Source organism: Hydractinia symbiolongicarpus, chromosome 2, assembly GCF_029227915.1.
Source record: "Hydractinia symbiolongicarpus strain clone_291-10 chromosome 2, HSymV2.1, whole genome shotgun sequence".
Taxonomy (NCBI): domain Eukaryota; kingdom Metazoa; phylum Cnidaria; class Hydrozoa; order Anthoathecata; family Hydractiniidae; genus Hydractinia; species Hydractinia symbiolongicarpus.
In genome coordinates this window covers 24355273-24374685 of record NC_079876.1, presented here as the reverse complement: position 1 = coordinate 24374685, position 19413 = coordinate 24355273, and the positions used below count along the sequence as shown (strand labels likewise).

General features: G+C 33.5%; 2 protein-coding genes across 3 annotated transcripts in view; one reads left to right on the top strand and one right to left on the bottom strand.

Moving 5' to 3' along the window:
* LOC130630299 (uncharacterized) overlaps positions 1 to 19413 on the top strand; it is an 86584-nt gene that overhangs the window by 40757 nt on the left and 26414 nt on the right. The window lies entirely within an intron of this gene.
* The window catches only part of LOC130630285 (receptor-type tyrosine-protein phosphatase S-like), a 44714-nt gene that overhangs the window by 15542 nt on the left and 9759 nt on the right, over positions 1 to 19413 (bottom strand). For both annotated transcript variants that reach the window (XM_057443718.1, XM_057443717.1), the window contains exons 7-10: positions 17358 to 17636; positions 16780 to 17067; positions 4102 to 4380; positions 2750 to 3019 (exon numbers count right to left, since the gene is read on the bottom strand). In XM_057443718.1, coding sequence (XP_057299701.1) covers positions 2750 to 3019; positions 4102 to 4380; positions 16780 to 17067; positions 17358 to 17636 — 1116 coding nt within the window. The remainder of the gene's footprint in view (positions 1 to 2749; positions 3020 to 4101; positions 4381 to 16779; positions 17068 to 17357; positions 17637 to 19413) is intronic.

Below are 19413 nucleotides of genomic sequence, written 5' to 3'. Positions count from 1 at the left end.
CAGCTAATATTTTTTGGCAGAATCCTTCTTCCAGCATCTCTTCGGGATTTTTTCATGCCAATATTTCTTACTCTCCATTCTCCACGTTTTAAAATCAAGCAAACTCTGCCTAACTCGCCGTTTTTGTTCAATATGTAAATCCACAATATCAAAATCGTAGAAGTTGGTTCATGTACCAAACAAACAAGTCAATTGGGAAAAATACATTCCCAACTAGCATTTATTTTCACAAATTATATATGGAACATAATTTGGTAGATAGGGTCAAAACTTCGAAAAGTTACTCAAAATTAGATAACCTTAACTTTCTATTCATAATAATTTTAGCATGGGATATGCAAGGGCACAAATCTTTGTGAAAAAAAAAGATTTTTAAAATTTCTACTATTGCAGATGATGAAAAGTATGCAATGCATACACTTTTGCAAAAAAGAATTTGTATTTTTTTAAAACCAATAAACAGCCTGTTGTTACCCTACACAGCTAAATCACTAATAAAATTGCCCTCACTTAAAATGACACACTATCATCCTAATAGCCACCATCAAAATTCCTGAAATTTTTTAAGGGGTAAGTTTTTTAAATTGATTATTAAAACTGATCTGTCAATTCATGATGCTGGCAAAAATTCTCAAACCCTGGGCTTCTTGTTATTATTATAATAGTCAGCACTAAAATCACGTATTTTTTTAAAAATAATTTTTTGTCAGTCTTCTCTTTATGTTTTATATTAATGTAAATTTTTTATATTGTTAAGGGAATTTAAGTTTAATTTAATGTACTTAATTGCTAAACGGCGTGGACTGCCAAATCGCCTATTATCTTAACAGCTATCGTTACAGACTTGATCAGGTTGAAATTACGTCGATTTTTTGAGGGACACAAGGGGGGACCGCAGGAATAGCTACTGACGGCAGATAAAGCTAATTGACAGGTAATAGATATAATACAAATTATGTCGTTGACACTCCTTTAGTGGGAAACAATTTTTCCACAGGTTATTCCACGTCCTGCCCGGTTTGGTTTTCGATTGCAGCCACGTTGAGCTCAGCTTGCTTGCCTTCACTTCTTCATTTTGTTATAGTCAAAATCAAAAAAAGTGAGTACGTTATTTTGATCTTTTACTACCTACTTCTGCCTCATCATCCGACGAGTTTACATTGGGGATTCAGGAAAGTTCAGCCCGTCAGTCGCATTAGTGTCCAACTTATCAAATTGGCAGGAATGCCCCACTGCAGGTGTTTAAGTACCGGAACTATGGGCATCTTGTATCGTTTTGTCCCATCCGCACTATATCAGTGTCTCTATCTATGCATAGTGACAGCGGTTTTGTGCCTCCCCCGCACAGTTGGACAGGCAGACACCTTTGCTACTTGTCGATTCTTCAGGGTCACTGCACAAACCAATGGCGATTGGCAAATGTAAACACTGTGATGACTCCCGTTCTGCCTCACAATACCCCGCTGTCCGTAAACATTAAACTAACTCCACTGCTCATGTTTTTCCAATGTCCTGCCAATGTTGATTTTTTGGAAGATAGCTAAGAAACATTCTTGTCAGTCTTTAGATTCTTTTATTATATTTGGTTTGTCTTCCGGCTTCGGCATTGCCTTTGATGGCCTATGTACAGCTACCAGACCACGTAACTTACTATCTGCCAGCTTGAATCCAGGACTAGTGTGGGAAGCAATCGCTAAAATTCTTGCGCTAGACCTGACCTCAGGGCAATTTTAAGCCCTCTGATTACACTTTTGCATTGTTCACCAGTAGGTTCAGTACCACAAAAATGAAGGTTCGCTCAGGATTATTTTACGCCTTCACCACTCAGAGTGAATGGCATTAACGAATGTATATGTAAATAAGAGTCTCAGTGCGATATTCTACTTTTGACGACGCGCTAAAACTAGTATCTGGGTCCCACAGCATTCTTAGCTAAACTTTGCATCAAACATGCTTTTCGCCTTTGCTCTGTTAAATCGGATCAATGGTATTTATTAGGCTACTGCTGACAGGATTTTTATTTTGTAGACATTTTCCGGTCATTTAGCAGCCTTTCATCACCCTTTTTGTTTAACTTTTTTGCGGATTTGTTATGTTGAATTTTTCTCACTGCATGTTATGAAATCGTTGTGCTTCCTTTCTTGTATTGTGTTTTATTTCTTTAGATCTATATACTGTACTACTAACATATACTCCAGTTCTTTATCTTGAATAAAGCCATTGTTCATCACTTTCATGACAATGTACTGGTGATTCATTACTTAGACAATTTTCTTATTTGTGAAATGTCTGGAGCAGAAGTCAATAGTTACACGAAATCCTTCAATCAATGTGCAATAAATTACGTGCCACTAGGACAAAACTACAGGACCATCACAAACTTTAACCTAACTGGGCATTGAGATTCATTCAGTTGCGAGCGGATTAATTTGTCTGCCACAGTTGCATCATTTAGTCATCTTATTATATTATATTAAGTGGGGAGGCACAGCTCGTCCAATATTCTATGCATTAACACGCCTTCATTCCGCATAATTCATTTTTATAAAACAATCTAGTTATTATTACTCCTATGCAAGCATAAAGGTCCTCTTCTATGAACGTTCTTTTTCTAAACTTTTGTTAAGTTTGATCATCCCAAATATAGTTTACTTACATAGGTTGCTTAACAAAAATTTTGTTTCAATAAGAAATATTTAGTGTGCCACATAAGTCTAGAGCGATTAAAAAGATTTAAACAAATTCCTACCTGTGGCTGTGAATAGAAATGTCTTCTCAATTTCACCGGCTCTGTTTTTGGCTTTACATGTGTAGTTGCCAGAACTGTTTCTTGTTACATCTATAGTATATGATACATTTTCACCTGGGTTACTAGCAGAAAGTTCAATGTCATTTCTATGCCATGTTAGAATTGCTGAAGGAATTCCATAATCACTTGTGTAGCAATCCAATACAATTTTTTCACCTACTTTACCTTCATGTTTAATAGAAGGTGTGAAAAATAATCCAGATGCTTGATCTAAATACATAATGATATAAAATAAATTTAAAGTCTTCCTCCCTTGTCACTGTTAAAAACATGACCATTATAACTGGTTGCAAGAAAAATCTTCCCCGGTTTAAGCAGCCCAGAATTCTTTCTAATGTTTTAATACTTTTTTTAACTTTGCTAGGTAGTTTTACATACATTTTTGCACACAAATGGGCGATTCCAATGAAGGTCTTTTCTCTCAAGGTATGTACTCCCAAGGAGTAAAAAATTGCGGGAAAATTTGTTTGCAGAATTATTGTTTACGATCGAGAACAGGAAAAGAGGAAAAGGTCGCGGAATTTATTAGTAGGGTCAGGGTCAAAGTTAGAGTAACTAAATGTGGTAATCATATCCAACCCTAAATTTACGAAGGCTTTCTATGACCTATAAGTCCGTGGCAGTTTTCCTCTTTCCAACAAAAATAATCGCAATATTTTGGCTTATGTCTGTCTGGTTATAATCCCATTATTTTAGGTCTAGAACGAGTATTAAGAATCTGCTAAAAGTTTTTGGTAGTAAAAAACAAGTTATTTAACGTATTGACAAAATGCTTAGAAATTGAAAATGCCATTTTGCTTTGTTTAGGTAAAATTCAAAAATATCAGGAAATGGTGTTAAATTGAAAATTCAACTCTATCCTCAAGGGCAATCGCGACGAAACTGAAGCTCACCGCAGTTAAATTGTTATGCGTTACTTTTTTGACTTCGAAAAAGACTTCTATTATATTATTAATACTTTTTATAATTAATATTAATATTTGTATAATTTGAATTCAAAATTTGCTGAAACAATTCTGGCAACACGACACGACAAAACGAAAGCATTTAGCTTTTTAATTATTACTTTTCTACCAAATGACCGTGAACACAGAAGTTGCAAATTATTTGTTACAAAATGAGTCACCCTCGTTATAAAAGCAGCAGCTATTACAAAGTAAGCCGTTTATTACAAAACACAGTGCAACTGTACATTTGCATCTGTTTTGACTAAGTATGTTTAATTATCCTAACTGACTTAATTCTATAGACCTGAAGATGATTTGGCATCCAATTAAGTATTTTTACCGTACCTATGGCTGTGAAACGAAACATCTTCTCAATTTCACCAGCAGTGTTATTTGCTTTACATATGTAATCGCCAGTACTGTCTCTTGTTACAGGAATGATTGTATATGACACTGCTTCCCCTGCATTGGCAGTAGACAGTGCAGTGCTATTGCCACTTCTGTACCATGCTAAAACTGCTGTAGGAATTCCATAATTACTTGCGTAACATGTCATATTAAATGCTTCACCAACCTTACTTTCATTTTTATCGGTAGGTTTGATGATAAGTCCAGAGGCTTTAACTAAATACAAAGCAAAAAAAAATTGATTTTTATTTCTCTTTTATAATTGAATTTTCTATCTAAACCTTGTAGATAATTGTGCTTCGAAAACACCACTATTTTGTTATACCCGTTTTTTACAAATTCATTTATTGCAGAGATTGGAGCGCTAAAAAGGTGTTTATTGAGCTGTAGTCTGCAAGCATCTTATACACTGTGTCTTTTTATAAGAATAGGCAGGAAACATGAAAAACAAAAATTCGTTTTAAACAGCTTGAACAACAATAACTTCTTGCTAGAAAGAAATACTTATCAGATTATATATTAAATGACGCACACTTCAACATGTCAATGTCATCCTCCCCGATATAGTTCTCTGTATCATCATTGAAGGGTTAAAAGCATAGCACAATTAGCAACAAAAGCGTCTGATTACATACTTTTAGCTCACTTCGAACGCAAATCACGACGTACTAAGTGTTGCGCGGTTGCCCATCCAAGCGGCACAATGTCCATTGGAAACAGTATTGCGCGCACAAATGAAAATAGGTGATGAATTTATTGGTAGAAATCATGAAAGTACGTCATTTTACAGCGCTCCTGAAAAGTCAAAAAGTTTGAATTCCAAAACGATCAGCGCGTGCAAAAATGCTTTCGAATATTCGAATATTCCACAATATTAAGCACTTTATTGCGTGCGCTCGGAACCGACGTGATAAAAGATTGAAGTGGACTTTCGCCTTTAAATGAACATACGCAATTGAAACAAAGTTGAATACACGAAATGATGACACACGCTTGATTAATAATGATGTACTTAATACATGATACAAATTGTGTTTTTTATTGTGATAGCTGTGAGAATATCAAGACATTGTGTATTATTACCATCTCGCTTGCGAGGATAGTATTGCGTTTCAACTCCTAGCTATCTAACCAATTAATTGACCGACTAACTACGTCCGAAATGGTTAATTTCTACGTCATCAACGAGTTTCTTTTTCGCAAACATTTTTTTAGAAAAACTGCCTTCGGGTGGATGCGAACCCACGACCTTAGGTCTCACGTAACTGAGCTATTAGGTCTTATTAAAATATTTTGAATTTGACCGCTTTTATATTAATCATTTGTAAAATTGATTCGACAGCTGGCGAATTAACGCAAAATGACGTATTAATGCGAAATGCAAAAGATTTTTAGAATTTTTTTGGCGAAATGATTCCTCTCAACGAGATAAAGTTGTGTTGTGACTTTCAAGTTCTAAGAATAATCCTAATGAATTTCCTCATTATAAAGATTTCAAAAGAATTTTTAAGCGTTAATTTCGAGAAATGGTCAAAGGCTTCAGAGCTATGAGACCTAAAAATTTCACATGCAGGTGTTTAATAGATAAATATAAAAAATCAGTAAGTATCATAGCCATGAAATATATCCCTCTCGTTAGGAAAAGCTGTAAATTAATTTTTAGGTTTTGTGGAATGATTCCGTTATATTTAAAACATATTGTTTCTGTGATGTGTATTTGAAATTGATATGCGAGTTTTTACTATTACTATTTTTGTCAAAAACAGTTTTTTTTCAATATCTAGAGAAGGCTTAATCATTTTTTTCTGAAAAAAAGTATGTATTTTTCGAATTTACTTTTTTCACCAGTAAAATATTTTATGTCAAAAAAAAGAACAAGAGTAGCCTTAACATTTGCTACCATAATTTATAACACTAGTCGTTAGCCCGTGGAAAATCCACGGGTTCGCCCGTCCTTTTTATACCGCATTGCGTGCTTCTCGCTATTGCGCAGCTAAGCTACCATTTTGCGTGACAGACAGACAGACAGACAGACAGACAGACAGACAGACAGACAGACAGACAGACAGACAGACAGACAGACAGACAGACAGACAGACAGACAGACAGACAGACAGACAGACAGACAGACAGACAGACAGACAGACAGACAGACAGACAGACAGACAGACAGACAGACAGACAGACAGACAGACAGACAGACAGACAGACAGACAGACAGACAGACAGACAGACAGACAGACAGACAGACAGACAGACAGACAGACAGACAGACAGACAGACAGACAGACAGACAGACAGACAGACAGACAGACAGACAGACAGACAGACAGACAGACAGACAGACAGACAGACAGACAGACAGACAGACAGACAGACAGACAGACAGACAGACAGACAGACAGACAGACAGACAGACAGACAGACAGACAGACAGACAGACAGACAGACAGACAGACAGACAGACAGACAGACAGACAGACAGACAGACAGACAGACAGACAGACAGACAGAAGCCAAATGGGAGCTGATAAGTAAAACTACGGATATAAGTTTGAAATATTGGTGTGCATAAAGTTGTAAATAAAACAAGTAATAATCACTAAACTTTACGACGTTTCGGCCGTTCGACGGCCATTTTCAAGTAAACGAATAGTTATTAGTAAGTTAGTAATTTATGTCAAGGTGATTTTAAAAAACTTCTTTCCTTGGCCACAAAAAACTCCTATTTCACGTAGGATAGTCAGTTATACAATCAATTCGATAGTGTTGCAATGGGTTCACCTCTTGGCCCTAGTTATAGTATATTTTTCCCCGGTGAATATAAAAATGGTTTAGTTTTTACATTGATTTTCCGAATCTTCAAAATTGCTTCAGAGTTTTCAAGGATTTATTTGGAAATGCAGAATCTTAGAAACATACTGTTAAAAAATGGCTATCCCTCAAACCTGATCGATGGATGTATTAAGTCCTTTCTCCACAGAATGTTTCAGGATAAAAAAGTTGTCATCCATGTGCCTATGCTAGAAGTTTTTATTATTTTACCATACTTAGGTAAATTATCCTTGAAACTGCCATCTCAGCAGCCACTGTATGAAGCAGCCACGGTATGAAGCGTTTTTAAAAAACAGAACTTACTCAAATGAAAACAGTTTAAAAAACTTAAAAAGCGAGCAAAAAAATTATCATGCAGATCAAATAGCGATAGAAAATACCGAAAAACCTGAAGCATAATTAAAAAAAAATAATTGGCAAAGCTATAGATCACATTTCCAGAGCATGCTATCATTAAAAACGAACTTACACATCAAAAATAAAATTGCTAACAAATCTAACGATTTTCTTTATCATTGTTGGACCAAAACGAGCTGCAAAAATTCTATTTTCTACAAAAACCCGCAGCTCTTACTTAAATACTTGCGATACTTTAATGAGTGAATCTGAACTTCCGAGAAAGGAAATGCAAAGTGATTTTTTATCATTACAATCAAACAAAAGCTCAGGGCTTGATGACAGTAGTGTAAATATTGTAAAAAGGGTATATGACATTATTGAACCATTTCTATTTTATTTCTTAGTTTACTTTAAGTATGGAAAGTTGCAAGACTAACAAAGAAAAGCTAGAGTAATATATTTTAAATCAGGAGAAAGCTCCGAATTCACTAATTATAGACCTATTTTAGTTTTGCCATGCTTTTCCAAAAATTCTTGAACGGATAAAGTATAACCGTCTCTACGACCATCTGGTGCAAAATGATTATAACAAACAACAGGTTATATAACAAACAATTTGGTTTTCAAAAGCATCATTCAACGGGCCATGTAGTCATGGAATTGATAAGTGAATTATCAGAATCTTTTAATCAAAGGCTGTTTGCCCTAGGGGCAAATTGATACCGTAAATCAGAACATTTTATTATCTAAACTAAAATCTTCAAACCATAGCATAGCGTACAACAATACAAGGACGCCCGTTTTAACTAATAGAATGCGGTATCCGGTGACCCACATGAATCCATTCTTGGAGCCTTACTGTTTTTGATTTACATTAACGACTTACACAATTCTTCCAAAGTGTTGAAATTTATTTTATTTGCTGACGATAGTAATCTTTTCTTCTGTCATACTAACATTAAATTTCTCTTTAAAACGGCTAATCAAGAACCTGCGCACATAAACGAATGGTTTAATGCAAATAATTTCTCCCTCAATATAAGTCAAACTAAATATATATTATTCTATGACCGTTACAAAATTCAAATTACCTTTACTTAAAGTAAACAATGTCAGCATAAAGAGAAAAAAACAAAAAATTCTTTGGCGCAGTTTTAGATGAATCATTGACATGGAATAAACACGTACATACTCTTGATAATTGAAGGTCAAATAATACTCAAGTCTTCATTGGTTAAAAACCTTTATTTTTCCTTCATACACAGTTACTTATCATTTTGTAACATATGTGGGCAAATTATAATGTAAACAAATTTAAAAAATTACATGATAAACAAAAATGCTTCCCGTTTTGGTTTAGACAGACATGCACCAACACAACACATACTTCGTCAAACTGGGATTTTAAACGTCTATCAATTAAATATGTATCAAGATTTACTTTATATGTGTTTTTTACTACTTAATTTAATTACAACAGAAATATAATACCAACTTTTCAAAAAATAATTATGAAAACCAAAAAATTTTAAGGAAAATGCAAAAATAAAATTATTAGCGACAGAACTTATAGACATTTATAAATACTTTAAGATACACACTCGTCATTTTTTAATATACTCATAGTGCTGTGTTCTTCCTGCGTGCGCAGAAATGAAGGTAACGTGTCTGCTTGGTTTGTTTACATCGGGCATTACATAATCACTAGAAGCGCGCGCAAGTAAATATCTGGACTGTGATTCCATCTATCAATATAGTTAGAGTTTCTTTTTTACTATATTTGTTATTTATATTTAATATTAATTTAACTTTTAACTCTTTCTTTTTGATTAAAAACGGGGCTTGGTGATAAGACAACTCGAGACTTATTTTTGCTCCAGCCATTATTGTATAGATTTAAAGAAAACTTTAACCTGTAGTATTTATTTAACGGCGAAAATATATATCTGCTAACCTACTTGGATTCATCATATAGATCTTGAAGCGTTGATCACGGAAATTTATAGCTTCATGTACTTATGACGAACAAATCTAGAGATGTTGGAGTTTTTGATGACGTCTTTAACCGGTCCATTCCGAATCAGATTCGGGAAACCCAATTTAGTCTCAGGTGGTCCCTAGTTACCCACGCTATAAAAAATAACTGACGTCACCACCTTGTTGTAAAGTTATTTGGCCTTAAAGTTTTAATTGCATTGTAATAGCTTTATAAATCTAAATTAAGATATCTTGATGTCAAATTAATGTTATTGACGTTGTTGCAGTATCGTCAAAAAAGTTAACAAAAAAGACGTAAATTTTTCGGCTACATCAAAGGAAAATAAAGATATTCACTTTGGTGGTTACGGACGGACACAACTTCCGTATTAATATAAGAGACTAGGCGATAAAGCCCGTACAAAAATCCACTTAGGCATAAGTGTCACTGGAACTATAATGAAGTTAGCAAGAAAGAAAATTATAAGGGAATTTAGTTTACCCGTTTCCTATATTGCTGGTTAAAATAAGGTATGTTTGAGGGGATATTGGGTGTTAAAAGCTTTTTGATGATGTCATTAACCCTGAAATTTGAAGATGAGACCGGCATATCAAAAGCCTTTTACAGTGGTTTAGTTCCATAATATCAGGGATGTGAATGTCGAAAACCTGGTCCTTTGCGACTCTATCTCTGCAAACAAGGTAAAGAGGGAGAGGTATGTGATTGGGTATCTTGCCCAAGACAAGCTAAAAAGACTCATAAAAATACCTACTCTCATGATATCTCCTAAATAGCAAGGTTTCTGCGTTAACCATGTCTGGGCATTATCCAGAGTGGTTAAATAAACACTTCTAGATCTTGGATAAGATAGAGGCTTTTAAAGGACATTGCTTAAGCAACATAAGTGTGAAGAAAGACCGGTACATTAACCTTAAAGTTAAGAGCGAGAGGGCAACATCAGAACCAATTTTCACAAGGAAAAGGAACTCGAGGAATGTACAGCAATAATCAAACTGGCGAGTGTATATAGACAGGGTAATTACTGTGCACACCATACTTGAAAGAATATAATTACAAGGAGGTTGTGGTACATGGCGCTAGCTACTTTAGCGACTCCGACGATGAAGACGAGATCTTTTTGTAGTAAGAATCTGTGAGTAATGACTACCCAGCCAAATATTTTGTAATATCGTACGGGCAAGTACTAATATCATTAAATTGTTAAAATTATAAAGTAAAAAAAAAAAAAACGTGCATGTAGAATATTTTTGATGTACACAGATCTAAGTCTGTCAAACCACTGGTTTGCAAGAATAATGTACTAAATGCATTTAAATTAAAACATCAATCAAGTGTTATTGTTCATTTTTAAAAGTAAACACAGACTACTGCCATATATATTTTTTAAACAATTTTCATCTATTTAACATCGAAATAATACCAGGTATGCCTAAAGTAACTTTACTATTCCAAAAAACTATTTCAAAATTTCAAAGTCTAGTTCTTTTTTAGTTCGACATAGAAGACCCCATCTGTAGAATTCATTTTTGACCGAAAATATGAAATGAATATGAAGTGAATAAGTTTGCAAGACGCAACAGTTATTAATGTAAGGAAATATTTTTAGCACAAAACCAAAGATTGGTGTTCGTATGATAAATTAAGACGGCTTATTTATTTAAGTACATTTTTGCATTCTATTGTAAATAGTAATATGAATGTACAATAACATTTATTAGCATATAATACTCAATAACTAGGGTTTGGTCAAAAGGCTCAATGCCTTCTACTTGGTCCTGCTATTTTATTGTGACCCATTAGCGCATGTAACTTGTTATTATAAGCGATATTTATTATTATTATTTAGGTACATTTTGCTAATTAATTTCCAAAAACCTCTTTCTGTTGAACCATAATTCTAATAATATATAATTACCATTTGTTTAACTTTATGCCCTGAAAGTATTTAAAATTTCTAGCTTTAAAACCTTAAATCTTGAATATTTCTGCCCCGAAAATAACTTTCGTGACTTTCAGATTCTTTATCATCTTCTTCTTCGTCATCACTAACTGCATGCTTTGGCATTCTGCAAGCATCAAGATCTCGAATGTTGGCTAAATGACCTTCTCTACTGTGGTCTTTGGCTACTTTTCGTCTACTTATTAATACTCATGTAATAGACAGAACTCTTTTTAAGAACTATATACATCTAAAACTATGTAAAATAAAAACATTTTTTGAAAACTTTGTCATTACTTTTCTCATAAACATTTAAAAGTCTGATATTTCATAACACAAACCGTGATAAATTTTTGTTGGCGATGTTTAATGTTTAATTGGCAAAGAGTTATTAAAGACCAAATCTTTAATTCTTTTCTTCAGGTTTGTTTAGCCGCAGTTGACAACAGGATTAGTTGCCAAAGATTCGGACTTGAGATACATCGAAATGCGCTGGGTAGCAACGTAACAAACATGATATTTGCAGTTATCCACAAAGCAAGCTTTGTTTTACCTGCATGGAGAATTATAGTGAACACGCAACATAAATTTTGGAAAACAGAAAACGCAGAAAAATGATGTTTAAGATTTGATTTTATGTCAGAAACTGCATGTTTTAACTGCGTCTAAAAGAACTACATAATAATACACTATAATCTATGTAATGTTGAGAATTTGACAAGAACTGAATTTAAAAAATCATTGTAAAAAGAACGCAAGTTGTATAGGTGTTTTGTTCAAAAATATTTTTTCCCTACTGTTAATTACCTCTTTTCACAGCATTATCTAAAATAATTTGTTGCATTGTTAAAAAAACTAATATTCTCTGTTCGAAAAAGGAAGTACAAGTAGCGGGATAGTGGTAGAAGAGTCGACTTGTAATGATTAGGTTGCAGATTCGAGTCTCCACTGCAATGTACTTTAAATGTATTATTGTCAGTCCATCTGAAGCCATCTACTGACCACCAATGGGCTCTCGTTACAGACGAGTAAGATAGAGCAATGCTGCGGAGATTTGTTCTTTTTTTATATGAGAACAAAGCAGAATTTACAACTACTACATGACCTAGTGCACTAGCAATCAATGCTTCTTCTATCATCGGTGCCGATGGTGTGGGTTAATAAATAAATGACACCTCCAATTACGTACACAGCATTGAATACAACAAGTGACTCTTTATGAGAATGCCATTGGTGTAATATATAACAAATAATAAGCATGTTATAAAACCAGTATTGGATATAGCGATGCGATGTAGCCTTGCTATTCGTTCGTTTCTTTAACATTGTTATGCATAATATCCGAAATCTAATAATATAATGTTGAGGCGAACAGGGTTAAATAAAATGTACGATGTGTTGCTAAAGCACTGTAACTATCAGTCTCTTTCTTGATATTTCCACGTCGATCATGATGTGTACAGTATAGTTCTGCAAAATAGATATATAAATACTATACGTACTAATAGATTAGACTTTGTGCATCACTGAATATCGATAGAAAACAATACTTATAGTAAATAGATCAAAACTAACTTTTACCAATGCGATCTTGGAACTTTATTGTCGACGCCTTTACAAACAAATAGCTGCGTTTCATTGACAACCAGCTATCAGAATGTTCTTTAATTACCTACATCATAATACCCGTATGCGTCTGTCTTTCTGTCTTTCTGTCATGCAAAATTGTAACGCTGGCTTCTTCGATCTTGCTAAGTCCTTGAATAACCGGGGGGGGGGATGAAATATTTTATTTTGTTATATGTTTACATGCTATTTGTTTTTATTCATTAATTAAAAAGAATAGTTATGGTTAACATTTTTATAAAATAGATGTCTTATCAAACACAACAAGAAAAACGTTGGACAACTCGCCCAAAATATTTTTTTTTAAAAAAAAATCTGGTTTGAATATTCTGCAGTTATTGTAAAAAGTCTTTGAACATAAATTAACGTAATTTTCTTCACCAATCAACATATTGACGTGAATTTTGTGTGATTACGTAATCTAAAAATAGCCGGAAGACCCATTGTCTTTTGTCGATTTCTTGTAGTATTTTGTTGAATAGTATTTGCAATGCTGCCACCATTTCCTTTTCTTCCTCTATCAAACATCACTATCATTCTGTCACCCTGTATTATCTTCTGTTTTTTATTATCTTTTCAACACTTTTTCAACTTCCAACTTCTCTGGATTGGACCAAACTAAATAAGAATTTACAGAATCCGATCCTTTTGGATCTTTAAATGTTGTACTCTTTCACGAAAGCTTAACAAGAAATGTTAAAAGCAAAACATTTATACAAATCAGAAATTCTAGAAATCATTACATTTTAGCTACGACCTACACCTCACCACATGCTAAATAAAAATTCTTGTCATATTGCATGGATTCTTTTTCTATGTAACACAAAATGGGAAAAAATTGTACTATGTATACTAGATAAAAATGTCCTCAAACTATCCCTTAATTTGTTACATGCTTGTTACATATTCCATGATTCACACTGAAAGCTCTAGTCTAATAATATAGGTCCTTATTCCTAGTAAAGACTACGAAGACAACTAACTAGCTAGCTAAATAAGATAATAAGAGGAAGGAGGTGCTACGTATTAGGGAGCACTAGTTTAAAGCTAGCGTTAGCTAGCTACATAACTTAATACCCAGCTAAATGTAAGCTGAACACTTCGGTAGTAGGTTGTTTAATGCTAGCTTGTATCTACATCATCAAAACTAGAAAAAAAAACTTTACACAAAACTTGCTATGCTGCATTTTTATAACCCCGTCTTTAAATGTTTTTGTTAAGATTTATTTTAAAGGAGTGAGTAGGAAATGCTAAAAGAAAAGCTACGGTATTCATTAAAATGTACCTATCTATTTAAGTTATACTTGACAAATCGTTGTCGGTAATGTACGTCTACCAGAAATATTATCAGATAAAACTTAAATTACACATGGTGTGCCACAAAAAGAATACTAATTACAAGTCGGTAGATCTTTAAAGTCTTTAAATAAAAAACTAACTTACATTTAAAATATTTTAGGCAATGGCTTCATCCTAATATTTTTTTCTTTCTTTCTAGTTTAACTGATTAAATTCTATTTAAACATATAAAACTATTGACAATAAAGTAAAATTGACCATTGGTGGCAATAAAATTTTTCCAAGCAACACTACAAAATACCTTGGTGTTTTACTTGGCAGTAGTATCAAATGGAAGTGTCAAGTAAAGAATGTTGCAATAAAACTAAAAGGCGCAAATTGTGTATTAGTTAACTTAAGAATACTGCTTTTAGTGTTCCGTGCCTTATTTTTCTCTCATATAAAATTGTTGTGACCCTATCACCTACAAAATGTTGTCTTTCTCTACAACTTGTTTTATAACACTTTACCTTCCTTCATTTATAATAGTTTCAGGAAACGTTTCTCGCACGCAAGAGTCACCAAAAACAACTCTAATGGTCTGATCAGCCAAAATTATGTTAGGACTGTCAGTTTTAGAACGAATTTAGTGTCAAAGTCAAGCTGTTCTCTCTTGAAAAAACTTTTAAAACCCTTACAGTAGCTTAATTAAAACAATACTTCTCTCTTATTTACTAATTGTGTTTTGCACCTGTCCCCTCTCCATTTGTTTATGTTTGTTTTAATGTTAGTGACGTTCACTGATAGCTTTTACACTTTTAGCATCTTTTGCTATTGTGAAAATTTCTAGAAAGGTCTTTCAGACGAGATTAGTTATGAGCAAGCTTTTAGTTTGCAGCGGAGTAGTACAGATATTGTTTGTTTACTTGTAATATTTACAAAATTAATTTGTCACACAGATTGTTATTAACTTGGCACAAAGAAGCATCAATATGTTGTTACTTAATTAGTGACAAAATATTTGGGTTGACATGTCATCACAGGAAGTGATGACGTTATAATGAGACGGTGGTTGGAGAAAATATGTCTTTTTCAGAAATTCTCGTTTTTTTATCTTTTTTAAAATTAATTACAGTACTAGTCATTAAAGAAAGTGATATAAAAATGTAACATATTATTAGGAACATTTACAAGTGTTACCAAAGGATTTCTCTAGGGAGAAAATGGACATTGATCAGATTTCATTTTTTCTTTGAAAAATCGATATTTGAGAACCTTGGTGTTAGTAGCTGTCATGAAATAAAACTTGGTATATCTATTAGCATATTCATGTCAGTAAGTACTCAATCAAGGAAAATTGGATTGACAAGTGACAACATGACCTATTACGTCATCATATGACGATAGGTATGAAAATAGGAGAATACAAATATTCAGGTCTATAAATTACCAATATTCCGGTCTGCAAATTACTCAGTGTGTATATCTATATTGTATGATGACTTTATGTCACTATCACATGCATAATCACATATTTATACAACTGGTTAGTTTATAAAACATTTGTTTTTAGCACTACAGCAAAAGTTGATATGACCACCTGTCAATAAAGGACAAAGTGACAATGACAGGACAATTTTTTAAAAAAAAAAATTATTGTCCTAAAGACCTATAAAAGTTAGGAAAAGTCCCACAATTTCAAGGAATTTCATCCAGTAAATAAAAAGTTATGGGACTTTGAAAATGCCACAGGCATTTTATCCCCCCCATACCAAATACTGAACTTAAAATCGCTTAACTATCCCCTTTCCTTCCCTAAAGTCAATGTTGATCTCTACTACTCCAGGTTCGTGGATTACTCTGTTAAAATCAGTCAAACCTTCAACATTCAACATTGATTTTAAGGAAAGGAAGAGCTTTTAATAAAATTCCCAATATGCTTTTCCAGGGTTGTAGCTTAGCTGGCTACTTGCTGTTTTGCGTGATAGTTAATTTTATTTTTTTGAATTGATCAGTGTAACATGAATTGCCACTGAGCTTTAGTAAATTGTACATTATGTTCTAAATTTAACGAGGAACAGTAAAATATAAATGTATTCGCATCATTCTAAGAACGTAGCTGGCTTTAGGATTAGCTAGCTGACGCTTAAAATTTGCAATATTTTAACTTTTTTTGCCACACTACCACTATTTTGTAAAACTGCCAGTTAAAAGCTGTAAAAGTTAAAATTTTGTTGATACATTCTTCAACCTTCTGCATGTAAACAACTAGCATTCCGAAATATGCTGATAACTAATCTCGTTTTCATGCTATTCTGCATTTCGTATGCATATTATGCAGAAGAAAATGGATATGGAATTAGGTCTATAGCAAAATATGTAAGCATAAGGCCATAAGACTTAGCAACTAAGTAAATCATTAAAATGCTTTCGCGCAGCAAAACGGAATTAAAAATACTTTCTTCGCCTAGCGACTGCATTTTCCAGTCTGTGACGCAGATAGTGGTATCCAACAACATAAGAACGGATAAAGTACTACAAAGTCTATAAGCAAGTATATGCGAGGAGAAAAAAGTTAATATCAAATTACAGGACTTACCAGCATCTTCTGTTGTTACATTAATAAATTCAGTAAACTGTCCTGCTCCAATAAAATTTACAGCTTGTACTCTTAGTTGATAATCTACTTCTGGTTTCAACTCTGGTATATTGTACATCAGGTTTGTTAGATCTGTTATATTTTTGGAGATATTCTTTCCATCTCCTTGGTATTGTAACGTGTAATATGTGATTGGTTTATTTCCTGTGTATACTGGTGGTGCTATCAAAACTGTAATTGACGTTGGCGTTTTTGAAGAAACTTCCAAAGTTGGAGAATCTGGTTTATCTAAAAGAATGAAGTTAATATTTTGGTCAGCAAAGTAGTCTATACTGGTCTATACATTACAAATTTACAAGAATAGAATGAGTTGTGTTACGAGTGCTCTAGATATCTTTCTCATTTATTAAAAAACTAATATTTAGTGCCGTGGAATAATCCACGGGTTCGCCTGTCCTTTTTTATACAGCACTGTGTTCGTCTCACTACTTGTGCAGCTAAGCTACCATTTTGCGTGACTGGCGGACAGACGTATACGGGTATTATAGTATAGATTGTAATAATAATTTAAAACTTACCAATAGCTACAAAACGAAACATCTTCTGATTTTCACCAGCATTGTTTTTAGCGTTACATGTGTAATTACCAGTACTGTCTCTTGTTACAGGATTGATGGTATATGACACAGCTTCACCTGCATTACCAGTAGACAGTGCAGTGCTAATACCACTTCTGTACCATGTTAAAACTGCTGGAGGATTTCCATAGTCACTTGTGCTACATGTCATTGTTACTGATTCACCAACTCTACCTTCATTTATATCAGTAGGCATGATGGTAACCGCAGAGGATTCATCTAAATGCAAAATATAAAAAAAAGTATTTTTTTTGTTCTTTGTCCATAAAAAAAGTACTGACATCATCAACCGCAATAAATATATAAAAAAAACTGCGTCATCTCAGCCCTTACTTTAAAACGAGTTCCGTTTTTTATCGAGATTAGTGAAGCACCGAGCAGTGCTAGCGCAGCGTAACATTTCTAAACTTTAGTTCTTGAGTTTTGTGAACAAACGTAAATTGTTTAGCAAGGCACAGAAATATTTTTGAATTAATATATTGGGTCCAGTTGGTTTCACCAATACCAACAGAAAAAAAATTCTTGTAAGATCTTTAGTGAACGGTTATATGAGTTTTAACATGGATGGAAAGGGACTACAACCAGCAGAAGCTTTAAAAAAACGAACTAAACATACAGAAGTATGAAAAAGTTTTAATTGTTACTAATTGCTGGAATGTTGTTAGCCAACATGTCCAAGAAACCAATAATTTAGTCTGTCTTTTAACACAAACGGAATCTTGTAAAAACATTAATGTGGATCGTAACAATGAATACGATCTCTTTGTTTTATAAGATAGTGTAGTTCCAATTATCACCGCTTTTTCAAAATGGTAACGGGTAGAATATAATTTTTTCGAATTCCCACGCTCTGTCTTAGTAATGGCGTTTCTTGTTCAGTTCCAGCCCCTATTTCTCAAAGTTTTAGGGTAAAGAAAATATATAATAGAAAATACTCTCTCTGTTACATCTCTGTAGCTTCGAGTTTTAGCAAGGCTTGTTCCATTGTTGCATCTACGCATACTTAATTTTGTCTCATAGTAATGCAACAACTCTTGCTAAGTTGCAACGTATTCTTAGCACATCCCAGGAAATCTCCTCTGTTGACGCCACAACTAAGATAAGACAGACTTTTAATCAGTTTAATGTTGCGAAATTTCTGCGAATTCGTCGTTTATTAACTCTCATAAGCAAAAAGCGTTTTTATCTGTTGTTTTTGTTTCTAGCTTTTAAATTGATTGTTGATTTTTTTCCTGGTGACCGTCTGGTGGAAAGGTGGCCTTTCAGAGATGGATCGAATAAGCACGCGCTATTGGAGCTTTATCGGATATATTTTTGATACCAAAAAAATTCTAGTCGAAATCATTGACCACACGTCTTTTAATGATGGTTAGTATTAAGTGAAAATGGGGTCTAAAGTAACAGGGCTGACATCATATGAAAAGCCTTTATTAATATTTGGTTATTTTCGCCGCCAGAAAGTTTTGGGGATCAGCCCAACCGAGAAATTTTGGTATTTCGCGGGAATGAACTTTCGTCGATAGACCATTTCTAAAAACTAGCGGAAAAATACTTTCTTGTTCGTAGAAGAAAAATAAAGGTAAAAAAAAATATTTTTCGTATATTCTCAGTCATCTCTACAACAACCCTTTTGTTTTTTATTTTGTTGCAATCAAAATGAACTGAAGAAAAAAACTGACAGACATCCTTCGTTTTTAAAAATTTATTTTCGTTATTACTTTCATGATGTTCTTCTTCGTATTCTTCGATGTTTAAATAATGCCCAAAATCTCATCACTTCCAGGCTCTATGTATGTGTCCTCATTAGGATAATTTTAATAGTTGCTCCTCTATAAATACCGTAAAACCTCTAATTTAGTGCGGCAGAAAAAATAATTATTTTGGCCATACTGCATTAATAATTAGAGGGAATAAATTATCTTCGTTTTAGCATTTCAAAACCGCACTAATAATTAGAGGAAAACTAGATCACAACTGCATTACATTAGAGATGAAA